This window comes from Rhinichthys klamathensis, unplaced genomic scaffold (genome assembly GCF_029890125.1).
Source record: "Rhinichthys klamathensis goyatoka isolate OS25496 unplaced genomic scaffold, OSU_Roscu_1.1 h1tg000256l_1, whole genome shotgun sequence".
Lineage (NCBI taxonomy): Eukaryota > Metazoa > Chordata > Actinopteri > Cypriniformes > Leuciscidae > Rhinichthys > Rhinichthys klamathensis.
The window spans coordinates 2,312,669-2,338,103 of NW_026606778.1; the positions used below are offsets into that span (position 1 = coordinate 2,312,669).

At 37.2% G+C, this 25,435-nt stretch overlaps 1 protein-coding gene across 31 annotated transcripts in view; it reads right to left on the reverse strand.

Moving 5' to 3' along the window:
• The window catches only part of nrxn3a (neurexin 3a), a 320,634-nt gene that overhangs the window by 214,415 nt on the left and 80,784 nt on the right, over positions 1 to 25,435 (reverse strand). For all 31 annotated transcript variants that reach the window (XR_008808997.1, XR_008808996.1, XR_008808995.1 and 28 more), the window contains 3 exons: positions 24,988 to 25,149; positions 15,141 to 15,579; positions 12,397 to 12,780 (listed from right to left, as the gene is read on the reverse strand). Coding sequence is in view for 28 of the 31 variants with exons in the window: in XM_056267190.1 (XP_056123165.1) it covers positions 12,397 to 12,780; positions 15,141 to 15,579; positions 24,988 to 25,149 (985 nt within the window). In the remaining 3 variants the exon portion in view is untranslated. The remainder of the gene's footprint in view (positions 1 to 12,396; positions 12,781 to 15,140; positions 15,580 to 24,987; positions 25,150 to 25,435) is intronic.

Below are 25,435 nucleotides of genomic sequence, written 5' to 3' on the forward strand. Positions count from 1 at the left end.
AAAAGCATATAAGTTTGCTTAGGATCCAAAAAGACTCTCACCAAGAATGCATGTAAAATTTGGCTAAATAAACACTGCAGGACTAGTTATTAATTAAGTTAACTTCAACAAAAAAAGAACATTAAAATGTAAAACATGCACAAAAAATCTATAAAATTAGTTTCATAGCCAGTAATAAATATTTATGGCTGTAATTTTTTTTTTAATAAAAAAAATGTATGTATCCTGAGTTAAAGCATTTGTGCGGGCACATTTTATTTAATTTTCTTTCGTTTCCCAACCCCTTCAAATTATTGGCCTTCCTTGAGGCACCAGTACCACGTTTGTGTCATAACGTTTCGATTAACCCGAATGGCTAGCGCTCTGGAATACAAATGTATTGATTTAGCTTCTAATATTGAGTGAGCGCAGGCTGCTTAATTAAGGTGTATCTGTGATATGATCTATCATCATCATCTGTGCAGCACAGAGGGATCAGACTGACCTGTACTGAGCTCTGTCTCAATGACATAATGAGAGAAACATCAGACATAAAAGGCAATCAATGTTCATTAAATTGTCAGTCTTCCTGCTGCTCACCAGCAGCCGACGAACTCTAAACTGAAGATGACAAGGACATTAATGTAGGCAGCAATTCAACCTTCAATCTCTGCTGTGAGGCAGAGACGAGCAGAGACCATTTGGTAAGCAGTGCCTCAAAACAGAGCAGCTGTTGCCTCTCTTTTGCTGTTCGTTTAGACTCTTTAACCTTTATCAGCTCCTGTGGTGCCACATGCTGCAAATTAAGGTGTAAAGAGAGACATTTTATTATACGTCTGCAATTGCAGTGCGGCGTCCAACTGCCCAATTTAGGTTATAGGTAATTCCTGATGACATTTCATCAACCATTGTGAGCATGAGTGAGATTATCATTATAACAATGGCCAATTCAGGTGTATTAATAAATGTCTAATATTCAGAGTAATATAAGTTAACACAAGTCTGGTTTGGTGAAGATGAACCAGCTGTGGGAGTACCTTAGGCAAAAAAAAGAAGAAAAAAGTTTAGGAATCAGTTTCCAATGCAGGAACGTTTTATCTATGAGACACCGCACTCCTCGTCTATTGGCTATCACAGTATTTACCGCATGTTAAATAGATAAATAAATATTGGAGAGCTCTCCACTCCGAAAGCTGGATATTCTCTGCTTTTGTGGACGAAACTATGTAAAAATTAAACTAAAACCTTTTACTAAAACCAAATCATTCAGGAAATTGTTCAGCGCATGTTTGTAATTAAACATATCTGCAGGTGGCCACTGGTTACACCCACACAAACGGTCACACACATGTTAAATAATGTGTTGCAGGTGTGTGCTCTGTTCTGTATTAAATGGGCCCCGGAGAAAAATTATGAAAGCTCCAACGTTACCGTTTTTGCTGTCGGTACTTTTTAAATTAAGAAGATACACGTAGCCCTATAGCCCTATACTTGGCTATTTATTATTGCTATATAGAAGTTATCAAATTCTATATTGCCAGCCGTTTCTATATGCGATAATATTAAACAATTTGTCTTTGATGCATTTTTGCTATTCGCAACTCAGAAGCGAGAGAGAGCACAACACGAAAGCCCCAATGAGTGACGATGGTCGATGGCCGAGAGAACTACACATTCGAACATCTGGTTACACTCTAGGCATGTGATATTAATCTAATTTTATTCTTGATCTCGATTTTGGAGGTAAAACTATTAAAAATTAGCCACGTTCCGTCTAGCGCAACTTCCTTCCCTTCACAGCGGTGTGCTGTCATTTCTCCCTAAAACCCAAACTCAACGTCAGAATCAGCACAATCGGTAATTTGTTGCAAAATCAAGTCTCTACTGCTGCCAAATTGCGGGACGTGCTTGATAATAAAAAGGGCTATTAAAAGCACAATAATCCATGCAAAAGACACAGTTTCCAAATTCAAGGCGGCTTTTTGTGTGTGCGCTCCGAAGTAAATTATACTTTAGGCCTCGTGTGTGCATCTGGCCGATCAAATACACACAAAAATATGTCAAAATGACTGGCTTGGAGAGAATTCACTTAAACACGGTATATGTCTTAAATGGGCGTAAATAGTTGGGAGAAAATATGATGTGTATTATTAGATCTGCAAAATGGCAGCAGTCTAATAAACCTGCAGACAATTGTGCTATTATTGTGATCAAACAACAAAAGGCAAAGAGAAAATTACTCACAGCTCTTGAATGAATAACTTTAGCTTTAATAAGCATTAATCTATCAATTTATACAGTGAACAATTTGCAGTGTTATTATACAGTGTTTATATTTATTTTGTAGGCCACATTACTTACCTGAACAGTAATGTTAGTAGACCTTCCAGAAATTAAAGCACTGTTTATTTCATTTGTATCTTTGTTTTATTGTATATTTATTGTATTTATTTGACCATTTGTTTGTACTTTGTTTCTTTATTCTTATTGTATCATATCTTATGTATATAAAACATAAAATAATGCCTGCATTTATAGATGTTTTATATTCGTTTTATTCAAACATTGCTGTTTCTTTCGCTGAAGATATATTTTACAATTCATATAATACAAAGCAAGGTTAATAATGTTCTTAATTTGTTTCTTTTCTTTAAAAAAAAAATTATAATATGCCAAAAAGAACCGATAAGAATACTGTTACAGGATCGATAACAGTAGAAATACCATTAAAACCATTATGATACCCATCCCTATACCCAACCCGAATGATGCCAATTGCAGTCTCTAACACAAGCTTGAATAAGAGGGACAGAGAGAAACATTGCATGTGATTTTAGGTCACTACTATAATAGTATACATGAAACAGAGTCACTTTCAATAGGCAATATTTTGTCAGGGAGAAAATTAGGGTTTTTCACAGAACAACTGCTTAACAATCATAAACCAATCACAAACCAGGCTTAAATTACAGGCTGTCTATTTAGTATTTTACACAAGTCTTACATAAGATAATTCGAGAAGGATTTGGGACTAGAGTCATCTGAATAAAAAAACGAATCCATTATCTATCTTACATTGAGATAAATTGTAATAGTTTAAATTCAGAAATACTATTAATAATTTACTTAACATTTAAATCTGCTCCGCCTAAGAAATGAAGCACATTCTGTATGCACAGCACCAAGCAGGATAAATATCCAGAAAACAGAATCTGTCCTTAAAATGTCCTCTATCTCTCTAGGTTGACCATCACAGATCCTTTAAAATGTCCACTAGATGGCAGCAGATGTCTTAGGATGTCAACACATGTTATTATTGCAGTGATTTAAAGGGTTGCACAACCACAATTAATGTCAACTGACATTAAACACAGAAAATTAAAAGAATACTGCATGGACACAATAAACAATTTTAAAGATCCATTACTGACTATGAATAATCAGCATTATACAATGTGCAAGTTTCTTAAGTATCCTCCAAAGACCACTTAAATGTGCAAATCAGTTCCCAAGCTCTGGTGGGCCCAGGAATGGTTTATAGTGAAACCCTGAAGGGGGCTTCTGACACCCGCAGTTGCCATAAATAGAGAATCGTAGCAATACTGCAGCAACAATTTGAATAATTTAGAGCCGCCCTTGAAAGAGGAGGACCAAATACAGTTGGGCCTATCCTCCTCCACGTGCCTCTCTGCTCCTCCCGACGCCGACACAAAAGGATTTACTCTGTTCTGTTTCAGCCGTGATTGTGGAAGCAGCTTGCGGACCGCTCTCGTCTGCGCTCATTTAGCTTCAGAGCTGGATTAGAAACAGTTCAATAACTCTCCTGCCACTGAAAATAAACTGTTTTCAACCGCAGAGCCGCACTGCTTACAGCAAACCCACAAGCCCTCCATGAATCCCTCTCTTCTTGTTTTTTTTTATTTTACTGCAGATAGCGGAGAATAGCAGGGAGAGGCCCATACAAATCTCTTTTGATATTTATTATTTCTCCTTGATAGCAAATAAAATTAACTGGAGAGCTACCAGACTTTTTTCCTGACATCTCACGTGTCTTCTCTGGAGTTTGGAAGACATTTCAGTGTCACAAACTGTGCTCAGACATGCCAAGACATCAAAGTCTGCAAGTGCAAGATTTCAATATGAACTGAAATAATTCTCATCAAATTATTCAAATTCATTCAATTTTGATATCCAAAGTAATATTATATCTCTGTACCCTTACTGTAAGACACAACAGTGTCTGACTGGTAATATGTAATTGTTATAAAATATGGCTTATTTAATGCATCTTAATTAATATATATATATATATATATATATATACAATATATATTATGTATGTAATAAAATGTACCGGTATATATTTTAAAATTGGTGCCAATGCAACTATATCTATTATGGGCACATATGCTAGCTGCTATGTCATAGTTCCCATGTTTCTGGTCTTTCTTGTGCTCTCTCTCTCTCTCTCTCTCTCTCTCTCTGCTTCACCACTGTGCTCTCCTTCCTTGTCCTTTCATGGCTCATTTAAATTGTTCTAAGGGAAGAACGCAGGAATGATAGTGATTGGCTTAGATTACTACAGAAACAGTGGTGTAACAGCCTGGTTTCACCTGATGAAGGCCCTCGACTCACAATAATTCATGAAGGTTTTTGAGGCTGCCAACACCTGCGATCTGAAAATTCAGCAGGCCCGTGAGTGTCTACTAAGAGTAAGAGCATGTTAGGTGGATTATCGTGGGCCGTCACCTCTTGCTCCTCTAACCAGCTGTGACGGGAGGGGCAAGCAGTGACAGAGACCTCGGCTCCTGTGTGACTCCACTCATGGAGAGGAGGGACAGAAAAAACACATTGATGTAAAATGAGATATTGTGTGGTGTGAATGCTCAATGATGACTAATTTACATTGTGTCAGCTTGAATTTGCAGTGTGATAAAACACTATTTAAATGCGCAGGACTATTCAGTGACGTGAGAGTCAGATTATACATTACAAGTTTGCTTACGAGACACTATGACTAAAGTCTGGTCCACAGTGCAGTTTTTTTTTTTTTTCTGAAAAAGAACTACAAGAACAGATTTATGACAAACATGTAGTGACCAACCACAGTTTTTTCCTTTTAAACTTGAGTTTAGGAGCAGATAAATCTGAAACCAAATATATCTCCATATATATACAGGGGTGCTCAAGGATGTCAAGATTACATGTTGCATCGTAATATCACTTAACTATAGGTCAGAGATGTTGATGATAATTACATATTAGCTAAAATAAAATAGAAGGAGAAGGAAGGAAAGAAAGAAAGAACAGACATATTCTCTCTTTTGGCTGTTTGCTGTCTGTGCTAAATTAAAAATAGTAACAATATTAACTTCCACAGTCTGTTCATTTCAATAATTACTCAAGTCTGCATGACATAAGTGTTCAGAGACAAAAGCAAACAACAACAACAAAAATTGGAAGGAAACATGCTTCCATTTGCTCTGAAAACTGAAACAAAATATTGTTTCTGCCACAACAGAAAAATAATTAGTTTCTTTCAGATTCTTTTGTGCTCATGTCTTGTCCTAAATCACAGACTCAAACAGTCAAAAACAAAAGTATCATCTTACTAAGAGCAATGCGATTAGCTCAGAGCAACGGAAATTCATGCTGAACTGCCACATTGGTATAATGGAAGATGGCAGACTGAGATAAAGTGTCTTGTCTTGTCTTGTGTTTATGCATTTATAAACCCGTTGCCTGTGTGTACGGGTATATTCGGTCCTAATTCATCAGCAGACAAACATTCATTTTCATCCTAAAATGATACAAAAGTACAATATTTCATATAGCATATCTGGAGGTCTTTATTTAAATAATAATAAAAAAATGGCCACAGTCGCCTCTTGATAAACTTTATTTTAAGATATTAAGTGATTCTAATTAATTCATTCTAGCTCACCACTTTTGATTAGTCATGATGAACTCTCAGAAATGAGTTTTAATCCTGATCTGTACCATAAGAGTTTTTTTTTTTTTAATCTACTAAATAATTAATCAAAATGCATTTAAAACCTGAAATGGCTTCTGAAATCTTGATTAAAATAAAATAAAATAAAAATAAATAAAATCCAGGTCTGATTATAAAATGTTGTCCAACGCAAAAAACAACAACAACAAAAAACGCCTTCAAGACCTAAGAAGTTTAATCAATACTTAAATACTGTATGAGTAAGAATGTTTCAGTAAAAGATGCATGCTGTGCTGCCATAGACTTTGGCCAAAAGATGGTATCTTAGAAGAATCGTAATTATGCTGCCCATCTTTTAGAACAGCCCTTTACTGACATCACAAGTGGACCTAAATAATAATAATAATAATAAAAGCTATGTAAAAAAGTCCCATCCATAATACAAAACAGGAATGTATTGTGGCAAAGACAAAATGTAAGAATAGAGTGAGAACGGAAAAATAAAGAGTGAGAATGTGAAAACTCTTTGACAGTTTGAAATATCCAATATCCACAACTGTCAAGGAAAGCAATGCTATCTCCCATTTCCTCAGGCGATGGCGGAGACCACCTCTCCCCTCTCGTGATGGAATGGCATGTTTTGTATACTCTTGTTGAACACTTTCTATTGTTGGGGTCTGATATGTCAACACACTGATCCATCTCGCAAAAGAACGAATCATTTTTACCCGGTCCTAAATAAAGAGCTACACAAAGGCAGGCACAAAGTTCCCGTCTGGATGAGCTTGTGTACCGTGGCCAAATGAATGCTGTTGTTAGTGCTTCACTGATTGGCTATTCAGCATGATTAGAGACTTTTCAAAGAGAGGTGAATGATAGGGAGGGGAAATCTGCAGAATATGAGCTGATTTCTTGAAGCTGTGAAATCAGACAGATTGCTGGGGATCGGGGGGGTGGGGGGGGGGTTGGAGATAACAAGGTCTCGGGACCACGGGGGCGGCACGTTTTGATCGACTGCTGTGAAATCATATACTGACGTGTTTACCCTTAAGACATGACTTGAGTGTCGATACATAACCTCAACCTCAACGTCCAAGGTGTCTGAAAATGTGGGCATGTACATGTGTGTGGAATTATGTGTGTATTGTGCTACTGATGGACATGAGTACCCAGAAATGACAGCAATGATCGATCAAGAACATGCATTGTGCCGCTAAAATTAACACTGATCTAAGACCAGTGAAACACAACAACACAAAGCAGCAAAATGGGCCCTTCTAAATCTTCATAATTGTTCTTAACTATATCTATAAAATAATATTTACTTTTTAAACACTTAGGGCCAGATTTACTAACAGCTTGTGCCAGCGCAAACCCTCTTTGGTGTTAAAAAAACTACTGTCAGGATTTACCACAGTGGAAAAATTAGCACTGAAAAGGTGTGGACTACTGAATATTTTATATATATTCATGAGAGTAACAAGATATGTATATATATATGGACAAAAAAAACAAGTTTTAACTTGACATATCTTTTGTTTTTGGATAAATGCATTTGCAGCTGCATGAATAAACTGTACGAATGTAGATCTTTTTTTTAATTCTCTGTTTTGTTTTGTGAATTTTGCCGTGAAATGATATACTCCAATCATTGTGCATTTTACAAAGGTTCCTCCCCCTCATCATCTCTTCAAAGAGAATGAAAGAGAGAGACAGAGAGAGAAATGAAGGCAATCAAAAGAAAAGACAACCTGAGGAAAGAGTAAAATCACTGACATAATTACCCAGATTAGGCTCGAAAGAGTAATTGCAAGATAAACCCTCACGGATGTCATCTCTATGTGCTCTTTGTGGCTTAATCAGAGACACTACAGTATCAAATCAATATATGCTAAAAGCTTTCGGCGGTAAAACGGGAAAGTAAAACAGAACTGCAGTGCACTACTGAGGGAACCTGCAGTTTGTGTTATAAAGTTTTACACTAATCACGCAGGCCTCCACTACGGTCAAGGCTGGGAGAAATATTGTATTGCTGAAGATGGGGGGGAAAAATCCCCAGAATGTGAGTAAACTCAGTTGTGATTATACCCGAGTGTTGTTAAGGGACCCATAGCCGTAACATTCAGTTTACTCTCATGTGATTTAAGGGCCGTGGCTGTGGGGTCCACTTTGGCTCCCTAAGGCCCCCAGGCCAGCATATATGACCTTCACACTACCTGAATCAATAGCAATTAACTCAAGCACTATAGCCAGCGGTGCTTAGGAGAGAACCAAAGTTCCCAGTACAACTTGGCCTGTTTGCAAACACAAAAACACCTTAAAACATGGAGTGTAGACACATATAAATGATATTAACAAACCGCATGGCAAACCATGCATACAAACAAAATATCTAAGCCAATTATCAACATATCAGCTCTTCCCACAATCATGCGATCTCGTTATTTAATTTAGCATTACTGAAGCATGACCTGTCAAGGTACTTTTGTAATGATCGGGGCGTTCGCACGGAAATGAGGTTATGCATTTATTAACAAAACAAAATAATTTTGAAAATTAATGACTGATGGAATTAATGTGCAAAACGAAATCTCAGCACTAAATTGGCAAGGCACATCAGACGATGCGGTAAAATGAGTTCAATTACCGCATGAAAACAAGTTTGACCTGTTTACAGTATTATTTGTTCTACTGTGAGCTATAACAGTATTGCAGTTTTCAAGGAAAATGTGTCTGAAAAAGACTCATCATTCAGATATAACAGATTTAATAAAAATGTTGAAAATCTGTGACCTTGAAATTTCTATTATGCAATAACCATTTCATAAAAGCAATTGCCACTGTGCTTTATTGTGAATATAGTCAATGTTATAGTCAATGCTAGAGTAACATATGAAAAAAATACAATATTGAAATATCTAAAAATGTTTAATTAAAATTGTGCCTCTATAATGAATCCAGCACTGTATTCATCTCTTTAACCACTCAGAATGTCGTTTTCTGAGCTCATATGTAGTTAGGGTGTTTGTAATTTTAACCGTAAGATAAGAGATGAACTTGAGAGATCGTAGCTGCATTCTGTATAATAGATTTAATAAATGTTAAGGAAGCAGAATTAAATTAATTCAGACTCTCCAGCTTGCGTTGTTTTATATTCCAGCAAGCTATTCAGTGAGGGAAGTTTTCTTTGTTTAGAATATAATTCATGCCAATCAAAAAATGACAGAGAAAAAGACACATTTATATTCACATTCATTTGTAGACAAGTTTGTAGGCTTTTGTATAATATAAAATGATGTGACATAACATGTTTAGATGTTAAAGCGGAGTAATCGAAAATGAACAAACAACATCTGGAAGTATATTTTACATAAAACAATTTAATACATAGAATAATAGATCGATCCATCTATCCATCTATATTATTTGTATCATTATTATTATTATTGGTAGTAGTAGTAGTATTACTAACTTCTCATCTGCATTTAACTTGCTTTACATTTGTTTATTAGACATTTTTCCCAAAGCAACACATTAATCATGAGCAATTTATCATAAAGCTGTCAACAATATTAGCTTTACTGGAAAGTAGTACAAAGAAGAATAGAAGCAAGCTTAAGAAAATAAAACCCATTCAATTCCCTTCATTAAACTATTTGAATTTCTAAAGTGAATTAACTGCAGCACTTCCAGACTATACATTTCAGTCCAGGGCAATGTCAAATTTCCTCAATCTGGAAACAAGAGGTGTTTGTCAGGGTTGAAATGCTGAGTTTGCATTAGAGAAAATCTGAAGTGTATGTGTACCGACAGGAGTACAGCGTGGTGTGTGACAGCAGCCAGTTGTCTGGCCCGAGCAGCAGCTACAGGCTTCTATGAAGCAGATAATAGATCTGGACAAATATAAGGTAGTCCGGTGTGCACTCTTAGCAGACTAGCAGAGTGAGGGTTTAAGGCTATTACACACACACACACAAACACACACACACACACGCACGCACGCACGCACGCACGCACGCACGCACACACACACACAACATCTAGCAAAGCATGCATTTCTCACAGCGCATATCTTGTGCAATGAAGCCTGCGAATGTCCTTGAAATTCACTTCAAACTTTCCAAACTTTATGAAAGCTTATTTTATGGATGGTTTGAGCGGTGTTGTGTGTGAGGAATTGGAATCAAGTAGAATACGGGTGTTTCTAAAGCACAAGCATCATCGCCGATCTGCGGTTAAAAACTCACCCAGAACTATTAGACATTTGACTACTGGTCTCAGATGGTGCACCCGATGATCCAAAGTCTGTTTACAGACTGTGATGCATATCGAACAGTAAAATGTGAAAAGCTGGCTGAAACGACTAGTCTTAACATAACTGACTGGCTTGCTCAATGAGTCAGGGTGCACAGATTTGACCAGTCCACCAGGAATTTCTTCTGCGTTTTCTATGTGGATGCTTCTATGTAGATCCTCTTAGCTAGCATCTTAGCTAGCATCCCTAATAATTATCTAATTAAGTGTGTAATTAATAAAATTAAGTGCTCTTTAAAATTTTAGGGCTGTCTAGTCATTTCAGTGTTGTTTGGTTATTAGTTCAGACATGAGCCATGCAAATGAGCATTCCAGGTGCACAGATTTCATTGCTATCAATCACAACAAAGAGTTTGTGTATGTGTATGTGTGTGGGTGACTGACACGTAGAAAGCTGAAATATTTTGCCTTGTGGCAAAAGTGTAGTCGAATGACAATGTTTAGAAGCATCTCTACTCAAAATGAGAATAGTTTGATGCCCTTGCAGATGATTATGACTGACATTTATGGCAAATGAATGTGCAGGAGGTTGATGTACAGTCTGTATTCTCTGTCAATGGAGTGTTAAACTGTTGTATGACTTTTACATTTGTCTAAAACATTGCACAAAGACAGAAGATGATAGCATTCCATGTGCTCTAACAACACACAAACAAAACAATTAATGTCAATGTTAATGTCTGCCCCTTATAATCGAGACATATTTTTGTTCTTTAGAGCATTTTCATTCTCAGAAACATGAGCCTAAAATCAAAAATTTGAATGCCCTGGATGTTTTTGTGAATCCATCCCATAAGCTACATAATATATATTTTTTAAAAGCAGCAAATCAGAAATCGGAGTAATGATCACCAATAATCTTCATCCGTGACCTAATCTTTACCTTAATTCTGACCTTACCCCAATAATAATAATAATTATTATTATTTCTTATTTCTAATCTATTTGCATTTAACTTGCTTTAGATTTGTTTATCGAACATTTTTAAAAGCAACAAAAGATGCAAATCAACAAATAATGCAAATCACAAGCAATGTATCACAACGGTGTCAACAATATAGCTTTACTGCAAAGTTGTACAAAGTAGTATAGAAGCTAGTTTAAGAAAAAAAATACATAAATACATAAGCGAGCAAGCAACATATATAATACTGTTGTTATCAAATAGTATTGGTGATTTGATACATGTTATAGAATTGTTTTCTTGACAAACAGTGATGCATATTTCGGTCTGTATTCATTGAAGTAAATAGGGAGATGTAGATACGTCATGTTTACAGTAGTCTATGGATGTAGACCAAGATGGCAGGATGAAGAAACTTGACTTAAAGGGACTTGGCAGTACTTGGTTCAAATAATTTGAGAACTACTGCTCTACTGCTTTTAAACCACAAATGTGATTATCAAAATACATTATATAGACCAAGATTAAAATAAAAAGATAACAATGGTTTCTCGTAATATCAACGAAATGAATGCGGCGTAATTCAGCCCATAAGAGAAACCAGCTCTCATGCCGACATAATAATCAATTTGCTATGCTCAGTGTTCACAGACATGCTGGAAGTCCCTCTATTACCCGGTTACCTGGAACCCCTGCGTACCGGCCCATATGGAGTCATTCTAACATGCAGTCACAACAGACTCAAGCTAAAGATTCACAACCACTCAAAAACCCATTCATTTCCTCTACCAAAACATTTGTCTCAACATTGTTACATTTCACTTAATTTTTCATGCAAATAGTAATCTCTTTGCCTATGAAATCTGAAGATCTGTATGTGGGGTTGGACTTTTTCCAAGTTATGACATCATCACAGGCACGACTCCCCAAACGCCGGAGAACATCAGCTTCCATACAGCAACGTGCTGAGATATTAATGAGCTTATAGTTTAACTGATTATGTGAGAGCTAATCTGCTGTTTACAAACAGCAGCAGATGGGATTTTACAGGTGAGAAGCTAAACAAACTAGCGTGACGGTGATTGTAAATTGTCTTTTTTTAAATTATTCAAATGTTGCAATCGAAACTAAACCCGCCTCTCGTGTTTATTCTAAAATAAAACAAAAAATGTATTCTAGAAATCCAGCCCTGTTGACTTTATATGACCTAATGAAGGAAAAGTAAATGTAAAGGCAGATAACTCACCCCTCTCGCAGGAGCGGGACCAGTAACCGGTGCCTGTGCAGTCGCAGATAAAGCGATTCCATCCTTCTTTGCACACGCCTTTGTTCTTGCACGGATAGCTGTCGCACTGCTTGACTGGCATCTTGTTGCAGGAAGGTTTGATGCCTGCACCATTCTGGTCCTCAGCAATCTGTCTGATGTCCTTACTGCGACCGTCAATGAACAGGTCCCGAATGCATCCCACATAGCCGTAGTTTAGCATGGCGGTCCATAGTTCAGTGGGAAGGATTAGGCCTGCCCGGTTATCAGGGAGGCCGCCTAGGTACATGTCCCCCTCCAGGTCCAGGATCTCATTTTCTCCACTGGCAGTGAACGGAGTGCGACGGCTGTTAACAGATATGGTGCCTGGGAATAATCAAAAGTGAGACAAAGATTGTATGAGCAATCCTTCAAAAAGAACAATATTGTTATTGTTAGAGGTCCAAAATCGTTTTATGGGTCTTTTTTTGTGCAGTTTAGGTATGTGTTTAACCTCTAAAATGTCCCCAGAAGTAATTTTAATCTGACAAAACGTATGGTTAAGAAAGAGATAATGTACATATTGCCGGTTTTTATTGCAGAATAAACCCAGACAGGGTGATCAGGACCCCGACGCGAAGCGGAGGTCATACCACTCATACCATACAGTCATACCACTTTTTACATGGTATTTCACCACATAAATAATTATGGGGATAAGAGATATTGATTTGAGACGAAACCGTTTTAAAATCTTACCTGTTTGTTGTCTTAAATTCCATTACAGTGTACAAAACAATCATCACAAAATGGCAGCAGCTGCGTTTATATGAAACAAGAGAGAGCGAGTCCACGATACTGGATGGCATAATTAAATAACTGTACACAAAATATTGATTGGAGTTTTAATGTTTTATTAGCTCACCAAACACGAAACATCAATGAGGAAAGATTCCTAGCAAGCGTAAAGTGGCGACTTGTTACCCAGATAAGCCTGTGTTATCAGTTTTTACTGGTTGTTATCGAGGGATAACATACCGCTGGATGGCACAATTGACCAATCAGAATGAAGTATTCCACAAAACTCATTAAACTGGTGTCAGGGAGTGAGGCTGATTTGCATATTCATTGTTCCGGGTATACTAAATGAAACAAGGGTGTAGAGTTACGTTCAAGCTATTTTAAGGACTGAATAAATATAAAAAAAATCACAGGATTTTTTTTTTAAATGTTACATGTTAAAATACTTTCAAAGTACATACTTTTCCCCCCTTTTTTTATGTGGAGAGACTGTAAACTAAACAACTGTTAATTACTGTACTGCGTAATCTCAGACAGTCTGTCCCGTGTCCCCTGTGAACAAGAGACAAGGATAGGGATAGAATGACCATCCATAGACTACGAGATAGAGAGAGTGGGGGGCTATGAGAGGATTATTTCCTATTTATTACCTCATCGGGAATGTGTGAATCTTGTAAAGCGGTGTCTCTCATACAGACACGCAGATGTAAACAATGCATCCCATGTGGGAAACCAGGGATCAATGGGAATAATCTCTTCAGAACTGAACTGACACTGGTCCAGTCATCCACATGGCTCTGTCTAAAACCTCGCATTATTGATATCCTACAAGACCTCCCAAGGGCCCTGTGCTATGAAGTGATATGGAGTAGTCGTCGATCGATTCAGAAACAGAGTGCCAGCGATTCAAGGGCAAAGGAAGAAAGAAAGAGGTGAATGAGGATACAGAGAAAGATAGAGGGGATAAACCCTAATAGAAAGTTCTGTCAAAGTAGATGTGAAATGAAAATGTCAGCCTACTTTGGACTAAATGTGTCCATTATTGGTGACTAACCACTGCGCTTTTTGTTTAAAGCTGTTATCTTTGGGCTGCAGAGCTTAACGCCGATGGAAAACACACAAGCAATTACAGTATCCAACCGATTTAATAATGAAACAAAGTGGGAGTTCTTTATGAGCTTAAAGTTAAAAATTGGTTTTAAAAATAAGACACAAGTTATCACAATGTCTTTATTTCTAAGAGCATATTACCCACATTGAAAATGGAAATATAGGATATTTCTCTTTAATTTAACTTATAATGTAAATGTTAGTCATTTCTGTTGCAATTTGTATGTACAAGGCCATTTTCAACACTCTCTCTGACCTTTAGGCCTAACCTGTGAATATGGGTGCCAAATCGTTTTTAACTACTTTTGTGTGAAACATGCTTAGAATAAATTTTTTAATTAGGAATTAAATTTTGTAATCCTGTAATCTCTTTGCATGTGAAACAAGTCACTAAATAAATAATAATATTAAATAATACATGAATAAAACTAATGATTATTATTATTATTAACGTTATTATTAGTACTACTATTATTAAAATATTTCTATTTCTCATATATTTACATTGAATTGCTTTACTGAATTACTGAATTTATTTATCAGACATTTTTACCCTAAGCAACGAATGAGAAAAATCTCATTTTTCATAAAGGTGCCAATAATATTAACTTTACTACAATAGAGAGTAGTGTAGAAACAAACAAACAAATAAATGCATGTATGTATGTACTGGATTCAAATCATTTATTAAATGTGTTAAGCATGGTATAAATAACACTTAAGTATGTGTGTGTGTGTGTGTGTGTGTGTGTGTGTGTGTGTGTGTGTGTGTGCGTGTGTGTGTGTGTGTGTGTGTGTGTGTGTGAGTGTATTTGTCTGAGTATCCACACACTGACCTGATCTTCCATCTCGCTGGATGTCCACATGGTACCAGGCCCCGTCGTTCACCTTGTTCAGTGTGGCTTTTACTTTGATAGTCCCAGAGCCCATGTCCAGCAGCAGGTACAAACTTCCATCCAGAAGCTCCACTGCAAAAAAGTCCACTTTTGTATTCTTTTGGCTACGGGCATCCTTTCTTTCCTGCTGCTTCCCGTGGGTGAAGAGAATAAGGCCGTTTGGTTCAGTGGTACGGAAGTCGAAGGAGATGGAGCCCATGCGTTTGGTGTTCCACTTAGGTAAGCTGATATAAGCCTCGGGCGTCTCGAACGAGATGGGGTCCAGGGTGGCCACATTCTCGCACTTGAACACCACATCTCCCTGGATCTTCATTTTGGGGTCCACAATGCGGGCGAGCCGGGAGAGTTCCAGCCTGATGTCATTGTTTTTGTAAATAACCTGTGCGGATGTAAGCAAATAATCAGTGAATGATGATGATAATTATGTGATATCTTTATCTGGTTTTCAAAGATAATGAACATGAATATGCGATTTTCTTTTTCTTTTTTTAATTCTGGATGCTAAATAGAGACACCAGCAAAGGTGACTTTATTCAAATATGACCTGTGATAATACCAATAGGCCAGGCCACTGCATGCAAATGACTGTCTCTCAGTGGTAATTGACTCAGGCTGCGCTGGCACAGGCATGTGGGTCTGGTTTCCTTGATAACTATGGTAATGGGTTGACAAAGCCGCAATGGCACTTTCTGCCACAAAAGCTCTAAAAAAGTCCTGCCCCCTGCATGCTAGCCAAATCTCACATCGTGCTCTGGGTCCTAGTGCCTGTCAGTTGAAAGTAAGACATCAGTTATGTGCTTTTAGCATTTGCTTAGAGTTTTATATGTGGCAAAGGGCCATCTGGGATATTTTTTTGCGCCTTACTAATTTGGCACAGTCTGACTGTTAAACCAGCATAGAGCATATTAAACCTCCAAACACCGAAGAAATTCGCCGGGTGTGAAATTGCCCATTTAAGCTAATTTCTCCTAGAGAAGGAGATCTTTTTTGTGGGTACATTTTAGAACATCACACTGTTTGTGAGTGCAAGCGATCGTCACAAACGCTCAAGCCCTGATATTACAGTTAATCCTGCACGTTGCGGGGAGAAAATCAAACATCCTCTCAGGTGCAGGAAGGACAGAGTGGAATGGAAGGATTCTGTTCTGTTCCTGAAGAAAAGTAACTGCGAATTGAGGATTTCAACATGACTGAAAACTGCCAGACACTGATTAGGCAATGATTGCTGTTTTTTGTAACATTATCATTTCTATTTATCCTGTCTGGTGCATTTTTCATCACCTAAATCAAGTTTCATCTTGCAAATTGTCCACAACACCAGGGGCAGCCATAGTCTCTGACACAAATTGATACTCTGCAATTTGGTCCATTCTTTGGCATTGTCATTTTGATGCGTTCAGGCGGCCCATAAAATGTCAGCCAGTTAATTCAGCTGATGAGCCACTCATAGATGTGAAATATCCACACCCTTCCCAGAGTCTTGATTCTGTAACCTAGCTCGAAAATCACATTTAAGTTGTCTAAACCGTTAAACCTCTTCACTGAAATATTCTTTAATTGCATTAATTGACTTTTGGAGCATGGTGCAAACCCTAGAAGAAAAGCAAAAAAATGTCACTCATACAAAATAAGCATTTCAACTGAGAACAAATATTTGTTCCCCTGGGAGAACAGAAGGGTTACTAGAATAGAGTGTCCATAGAAATCTGACATTTGAATATAATGCCAGGGCTTTATCTAACAACACCTGGTATGTAGTTTGAAGGGAAGGCAAGCAGCTGTAACTGAGACTCCACCTATAGATAGACATGAGAAGACTCACACCAAGGATCTGTCTATCTCAGTTTTATGGATTCAGCCGCAAGGGAACGTAAGGATTGACTGGTTCCAGACACAGAAATAAATCCGTTTGAGTGTGTGGATGGACTAAAAATTTCATCAGGTTGTTATCTTGCCTTGCAGACTCAAAAATAAACTGGAAAAAAGAGAAATAAAAAAAAAAGGGATAGATTGAGCGATCTTTCTTACGCAAGTCCTTGCTGTAAATCTATTTACAACCAGAGAAGCAATATGTTCTTCCCAAAGCTTCTGATAAAAAAGTTTGATAAAAACCCATGGTATAATAAACATTAGTGAGAGTAGACATTATATTGGCAAAATTATATTGGCAGCATCGCACACTTTATGTCTAAGACAATTCTAGAATGCACTACACTAAGCTTAATGAAAAAAAAAAAAATGAAAAAAAAAAAAATCAAATTAGAATCAATTGGAGTCAATTGGAAATCAAATGCTGTCTACTCTTACTAACTATAAGGAGCGTGAGGTAAGTAAAGGGGCATCTGCTTGAGTTTGGAGCTAAGGTTATGTTGCAGTGCCCATGCTGTTGAGCTGAGAACTGGAAGAGCAGTTATGCACATTTTCAGGGTCCTCCTCGTGCCCGCGGCCTCCTCACTGCCTGTGCTGGGCCTGTAGTGACACCCGCATTCATCATCCACAGCTGTCTGCTTCTACTATAAATCTCTGTCTACAGTGCCTACCCACCACTCTCAAGGAATTAATAGCCCCCAGGTCAAACAAGGGAGAACATTTGGAAATCGGTATTGATTATTTACTAGTCAAGCATGCCAGGTGGCCCTTTGTGGATGTTTTGCATGGGAGCTTGGGGCAATGAGGTGCAGAAAGGTCTATGGCCTAGTTGGACATGGTCAGGCTAACAGGTCAAGACTCGCTCAGCCAGACATTTGACTATCGGCATAATAGCATCTGGTCTGGTTTGCAGCTTAGAATCATAATTCATAACCAACCACACTGTTAATTTCATTGACGAATAATTTGCCAATTTTCATCAACGCCATTATATCACTGACGAAAACGAGATGATAACCAAATAAAAACCCGTTTTGAATGACAAAAACTATCTATTGTCATTTTCATCAAAGAATATAAACAAGACAAAAATGTTAACCTAGGGAAAAATAAATATATTAAAATATATTTGAAAATCATTTATTTTATGCTATGTATACTACAAATACATTTACATATTTATGTACTGGATATAAATACCCTGCAGTCGTACTTTAGGTATACTAAATTGGTATACTTAAAGTCTGCTAAATTACAACAACTAATTTTGTACTTGATGCACTTTAGTTATCAGGAAGTAGTGCTGGTCCAACTAAAGACACTTTAAATATATTGCATTTAAATTATACAGTGATAATACTATTCTTACTAACACTGATATTAAACACATTTTAGGCTTAATATTAAGAAATGTGCATTGTGCAATAAAGTAGTACTCCAAATAAAGTTTAATTATAACATTTATATCTGTAAGTCTCAGGTGATATGTCAGTAAATATAGACTCTTTTGAGTCTTTTGCGCTTGAACAGACAAATACACACAATTATGTCAGAATGTCCGTTTCGGTGAGTATTCACTTAAACAGACGGTTATGTCTTAAGTGAACGTAAACAGTTGGGATTATATCGGATGTGTATATGTGTATTAAATTCGTGGATTCGGTCTTAAAGTGACAGAAGCCTAATAAACCTGTTGCTGTCTGTGATTAAAGGGTTAGTTCACCCAAAAATGAAAATTCTGCCATTAAGTACTCACCCCCATGTCGTTCCAAACCCACAAGACCTTCGTTCATCTTCGGAACACGAATGAAAATGTTAGTTCACCCAAAAATGAAAATTCTGTCAGTAATTACTCACCCTCATGTTGTTCCAACCCCGTAAGACTTTTGTTCATCTTCGGAACACAAATTAAGATATTTTTGATGAAATCTGAGAGCTGGCTCACTCCTTCATAGGCTGCTAGGTAATTAGCAGCCGATGTCTTTACTAACTTTTCTGGGCTGGCAGATATCAATTACCTAGCAGCCTATGAAGGAGTGAGCCAGCTCTCAGATTTCATCAAAAATATCTTAATTTGTGTTCCGAAGATGAACGAAAGTCTTACGGGGTTGGAACAACATGAGGGTGAGTAATTACTGACAGAACTTTCATTTTTGGGTGAACTAACCCTTTAAGATATTTTTGATAAAATCTGAGAGCTTTCTGTCCCTCCCATAGGCAGCAAAGCCAAAGGCCCAGAAAGGTATTAAAGACATTGGTTCAACCCTGATGTTATGGAGTGACAATAATACTTTAGGCGCAAAAACAAAACAAAAATAGCGACTTTATTCAACAATTTCTTCTCGTCTGTGTCAGACTACTACGCTTTTGATCTAGTAAGCACAGTGCAGCGCTTCTGGGTTCTACGTCAGAATAAAGTCACTATTTATGTTTAGTTTTTGCGCACAAAAAGTATTCTCGTCGTTTCATAACATTAAGGTTGAACCACTGTAGTCACATGCAGAGCCGGCTCTCCCTATAAGCGAACTAAGCGGCTGCTTAGGGCCCCACCGCCACTAGGGGGCCCCTAACTACAGATGGTAGTCGCCGGCGTCGCTGCTCAAAGTGTGGGGCGCGCCCCACTGGTGGGGAATAGAGACGTGACAGGTGGGGCGCGCCAACGGGAGGAAATTTTCCTTTTTATGCCTTTATATCTTTATTCGTTCATGGCGAGTCCGCATCGTCAACTTAATCTTTGCAACGACGCAGAAAACACCAGTTTATTAATAAACAATTAAATGTCTCCTTGCTATTTTTTACACATTCATAATCATTAGCCTACTTTTGCCGGTTCGTGCGCTTGAGTGCGGCTTTATAACACTCATTATCCTGTCTAGCCTATTTAAGTTATTAAATCAATATATAGGGGCGATTGTCCACTAATGGCTTAAATAAACAACTACTAGTCGACTAGAAAAGAACTTTAGTCGGAGGCAGCCCCTATTCCACATATTTTCGAACCAGCAGGGTTGAGCGCGCGACCCTGAGCGCCGGAATGAGCGAGCCGAGGAATATTCAGAAATGCGCTCTCTGCTCACATGCTCTGATCGGAACAAAGGAATATTAAAATAATTAATCATTAGTTTATATCTCATACACTGCCCATCATTTTAATCCCATATCAAACACAGTAGCCTATGTTATGTCTATTTTAAATTTTTTAAATAGACCTGTCTTGCCAAATGGATTTCTCTTCATTTCTTTTTTTAACAGATTGCAAAGTGGCACTTTTATTTATTTTCTATTTTTGAACTTGATACACATTTTGACACAGCTGCACTTTTATTTTCTCTATTTTTGAATTCCATGCAAGTTATGACACAGCTGCACTTTTATTTTCTTTATTTTTGAACTTTCTGTTATGTTATTTGATGTAGATAGTTAGTTTGTATTTAGATACTACTTGTTACTTCAATAAATTGGAACATTTTAAGCTTGTTGCGTATTTCATTGGCACTGTGTTGGGGCGATGGGGGCAGTGGGGCTTGAAAATTCCCCCTTGTCCAAAGTGGGGAATGACCGAAAAAGTTTGAGAACCACTGCGTTAAGTCAACCAACCATGTCAGATCGTTGTCTTCCCTGGACTTGGAAATTTGACCGCAAAAATGAAACGAGTCTATCCATCGGGTGCAGAAAAAAGAAGAATATGTTTAAATCACTTTAGAAGGAAGCAAAGAAATTACTGGTCCAACTTCTCCCTCTTTTTAAAGTGTGGAAAAGGGAAAAGTTCAAAGATCGAGACTCCAGCAACACCTGTAGCCTATATGCAACAACTTTATTGAAGATTTGTTAGATTGGGGTTAGATTGTATTTGCTGGTTTGCGGTGGCAATACTCCATTATTTACTGCAAGGCAGGGCCCCAAAATTTTCCTGCTTAGGGCCCCCAGATTTACAGAGCCGGCCCTGGTCACATGGACTATTTTAACAATGTCTTTACTACCTTTCTGGGCCTTGAAAGTTGCAATGACGTTTCTGCCTATGGGAGGGACTCAGATTTCATCAAAAATATCTTCATTTGTGTTCCGAGGATGAACAAAAGTCTTACAGGTCTGGCACCACATGAGGTTTAGTAATTAATGACAGATTTTTCATTTTTGGGCGAACTGACCCTTTAATTTTAATCAAACAAAAAAAGAAAAATCACTCAATGTTCATGACTGAATAACTTTAATAGCTTTGATAAGGATTAATCTACATTTAATTTATACAGATAAATATGCTTGCTAACATAAGAAACCTACAATCTCCACTTTCACAAAGAATAGCCACGTGACCTATGGGAATAATTATCATCAGCTTATTGTTGCTAGCCATTTCTGATAGTTCACACAAAAACAAAAAATGCTTTCATTATTTACTCCCATGTTGTAAAACCTGTATGATTTACTTTCTTCTGCATAGAATAAAACAAGATATTTGAAGAATTTTGGAATATTTCATATTTTAATTTGGCATTTTTATATTCTTCATTTTATTTTTATTTTACTTTAAGTTGTATTAATTCTGTTATGTGCTTTTTCATTTTATTAGTTTTTATATATATATTTTTATATTGCTTGCAACCATTTTTATTTCATTATTTTTTCAATTATTTCAACTTTAACAAACTTATTTCACTTGAACTTTAACAAACTTATTTAACTTAAACTTATTTAAACTTGTTTGTTGCCAAGGCAACATTTGTCATTTTAATTAACATTTCAAAAAAAATTTCCCCTCATTATTTATATTTAATTTTATATCAGCTTCATTTCAAATGACCAAATAATAATAATAATAATAGTTTTAGTTAACAATAACAACACTGCTCCAAATTTCTTCTTTTATGTTCCACAGAAGAAGAAAACACTCATCCAGGTTTGGAATGACATGAAGGTGAGTAAATGATGACATCATTTTTGATTTTTTTTTTTTTACATTTTTAAGTGATTTGCAGTGGTGTTTTATTTCACCAGCTTATTTTTAAAATATCCAAGATACATATCCATTTCGTTTGAACACTACATGACTGATATAGAAGACAGAGTCCTCTCCTGCTGTTTCAGGCTGGCCAGTATTCCAGCTCTAAGCTTTTGCCAAATATTAACAGTCCTGCGGTGCTTACTGAAACAAATCTGCTGGACAGAGAATGAGAGAGAGAAAGGGAGAGGCTGGGGCAACCTATCTATCAGAACTCTCAGACCTGTCTCGAAACCATAGAGCGGTGCTGGCTCTGGAGCAAATGTCCAGAGAGCAGGGACAGTTTCATCCAGCCGGCCCAGCAAAGTGACAAATGACAGTCACCATGCGCACATCCTGGAAACTGATTGTGATGGCGGAGCACAAAGGAAGGGAGCGGATTCCAGCTCGGCAGTGGAGGACGCTCAGTATCCAGTCATTAGTGCTGGCAGACCCCCGTGCAGCCACACACCCCACCATACCCTGATTACTGTCCTTCACGCTCAGATTGAGAGCCAGGCACAAGGTGGGTCTGAGGAAGACTATGACCTATCTATACAAAAGTCGGTTTCATTTGAAGAAAGAGAAAGAACTTTGATGTTATCTGCACTAAAAAAAGCTAGTCATCCATTTAATTTTGAAATATGGCATGGTCTTACAAAAATTATGAAATCAGCTCATCTTCCAGTGATTTTCTAAGCTAAGACCATTTTTGTAACCTCTGTCCTATATACAGTAAATGGCCAAATGCAGAATGACTGCAGTAAGCATCCTGTGCCACAGGGTGGTACACTCTACAATACTACACTCTACTTCCAATAAAAGAAAATATCACATAGGTTTAACTATTACAAAAACACCCCCAGAGCAGACAAAAATGTGTAGTGAATGAGAGTAAAATAAATGGAAATTAATATAAAATAAAATAACATAACATAAAAAAAATATAATAATATAATAATATTTTATAATTAAAACTAAATAAAAAAACCTATAAATTATAAAACTAGACTTTTTGGAAGAAGGTTTTTAGTGTGTTTTAGTGTTGTTGTTGTTGTTTCTACTATTCTACTGTAACTATAGTAATTGCAAACACAACTACAGAAATTAGAGTCAACCTCATCTAAAAATGCAACACCACCCTTAAGATCATGTCATCTGGGTCAAACCCTATGTGTTTGAGCGCGCACACATGATCCATTCTGACTATATCAGTTTCCAAATCAAATGTGAGGTTTTAACAAGCTGAGAAGTGTATAAAAAATCTCATACTATGAGAGAGAGTGTGAAGAGGAGGTGGTATCTATCAGTATGGCCACTCTTGGGTGGGTGGAATGTGTATAAATTATGATATCTCGTCTTGAGCAGCTCTTAGCATCCAATTCACCCTTCTAGCACAGCAGTGTTATGTAAGAATTCGCTATATCGCAGCACATATGAGACTGATTACTGTAATCTCTGACATGGGTAGCAGTTTTTTCAAAACTCAGCACTGTAAAGAGCGAATTAAATGAGTTTTTTCTGCAAACGCCGATGTTACAGGCCTTTAGCCCTGTGATAGGAGGGCCGGTCTGAGATGGAAACGGCAGTGATAGCTTGATGGCGGGTCATTAAAAGATAGCAGGCTGTTGTAGAGCTCACTGCGAAAAAGAGGTTCTGTTGTCTGCTGTTTGTTCAGCATGAATTAATGAAGGATCACGCCAGCAGCCGCACAACAGAGTAATTGCCTATTTCCAGCTAAATTAAAGATCAGTCCATTTACTGATAATGTTATCCAGACCTGACAACTGAGGAATGTGGAAATGAACAGCTGATCGAAGAGAATGACATCTAACTTCTACAAACTTAGAACTTAGAAGTTGAGTCTCATTAAATCAACTTGGATCATATTCCACCCCAAAATCAAAAGAAAGAAATTATACTTAGCTGAAAAGAAACATTAGTTTAAAACTACTAAGATTGTTTGCATTTTTTTACATCTACAAGACAACAAAGAAGATTTTCTCATTATTATTATGCATATATGTGTTTTTGTTTTATTTTATTATGCATATGTTTTTATCACAGTCATAGTTTTACTTTTGATGAAAATGTTGAATTTAGTTTTTAATTTCGATGTAATTTATTTTCTTTAAAGGTAATCATTTTCATTAGAGTTTAATAATAAAATTAAAATGGTTTACAGTCTTTGTTATCATTGACAAAGTTAATAAACCTTTCAACAGTTAAAACTTTCATCAGTAATTTAGTTAAAAAGTTTAACACTGCATTACTGTTATGTACTGTTATGTATGTACTGTATGTATAAAGTAGTCAACATTTGAAGTGGATCAAAAAAGACAAGAACGGGTATTGTTCAAAATTCATGTATAACTTTGATGAAAGGTTTTGATCCACTTCAAATGTTGACTACTGTGTATACATATCTTTATCATTTAAAACCCAATGGTCCTACAAACAGGATTCATTATCTTTAAGCAAAATATAACTTTTTGTGAGATTCAGCTTGTGGGAACATTTTAATTTTGCATTGACAGATGTCTTCATGCCCAATTGTTCACTAGAATCTCTTTGGGGTTCACTTTTTCAGCATGATACATATCATTATGCAAAGTCTCATCTCATCCAATCACCTTAGCTTCTTCTCTGGCCTCTAGAACCTTAATCAAATGATTCACCACAATTGAAAAGTCAAATTAAATACGCCTGAAACAATTTCGCGTCGGGGGCAAGAAACATATAACTCCAGCGAATTTCATTAGAGAAACACACCACGGGTTATGATGTCTGCTCTATCCTTTTCACAAGATAAGCTGTACTGAATCTATTATTCTGCTCGGACGGTCTATTCAAACGTGTTCCCTCTCAGCCCAGACAAGGACATGGTGATATGATGCATGTAGATGAAAGAGCGGGAAGGGGTTTGTCCAGACCACCTACCTCTTTCAGGCAACCCATAAAATTGTTGCTGACAGGCGACCCAGGTAAGTCCGCTGTGCTTGGACTTCCTCCAACGTAGAAGAAATCGTCCGATCCCAGCATGGTGTAGTCCTCCTGCGTGTAGCCTGTTGTGGTCAAGATGCCATCCACAGATATCGTCACCTGATTGAAAGGAACAACAAAAGGGGAGGACAAAATTCCATTCATGAACATCATGGCTGTGACGGCCATTCTACCAAGGAATAGGTTTGCTTCGGTCTTGCTGGTTGCTGTTTGTCTTTGATTGTGCACCAAACACCTGCACGTCAAGATTTGAGTAGGCCGTTCTTGTCTAGTATTCGTAGACATACAAAGGACAGGTAAAGAAAATATTTTGTTGGAATATTTTCTTTATCTTTGATGGTGTTAGAAATGGTTTTCTGGTTTGGGACATTAGTTTGAGAGGTTA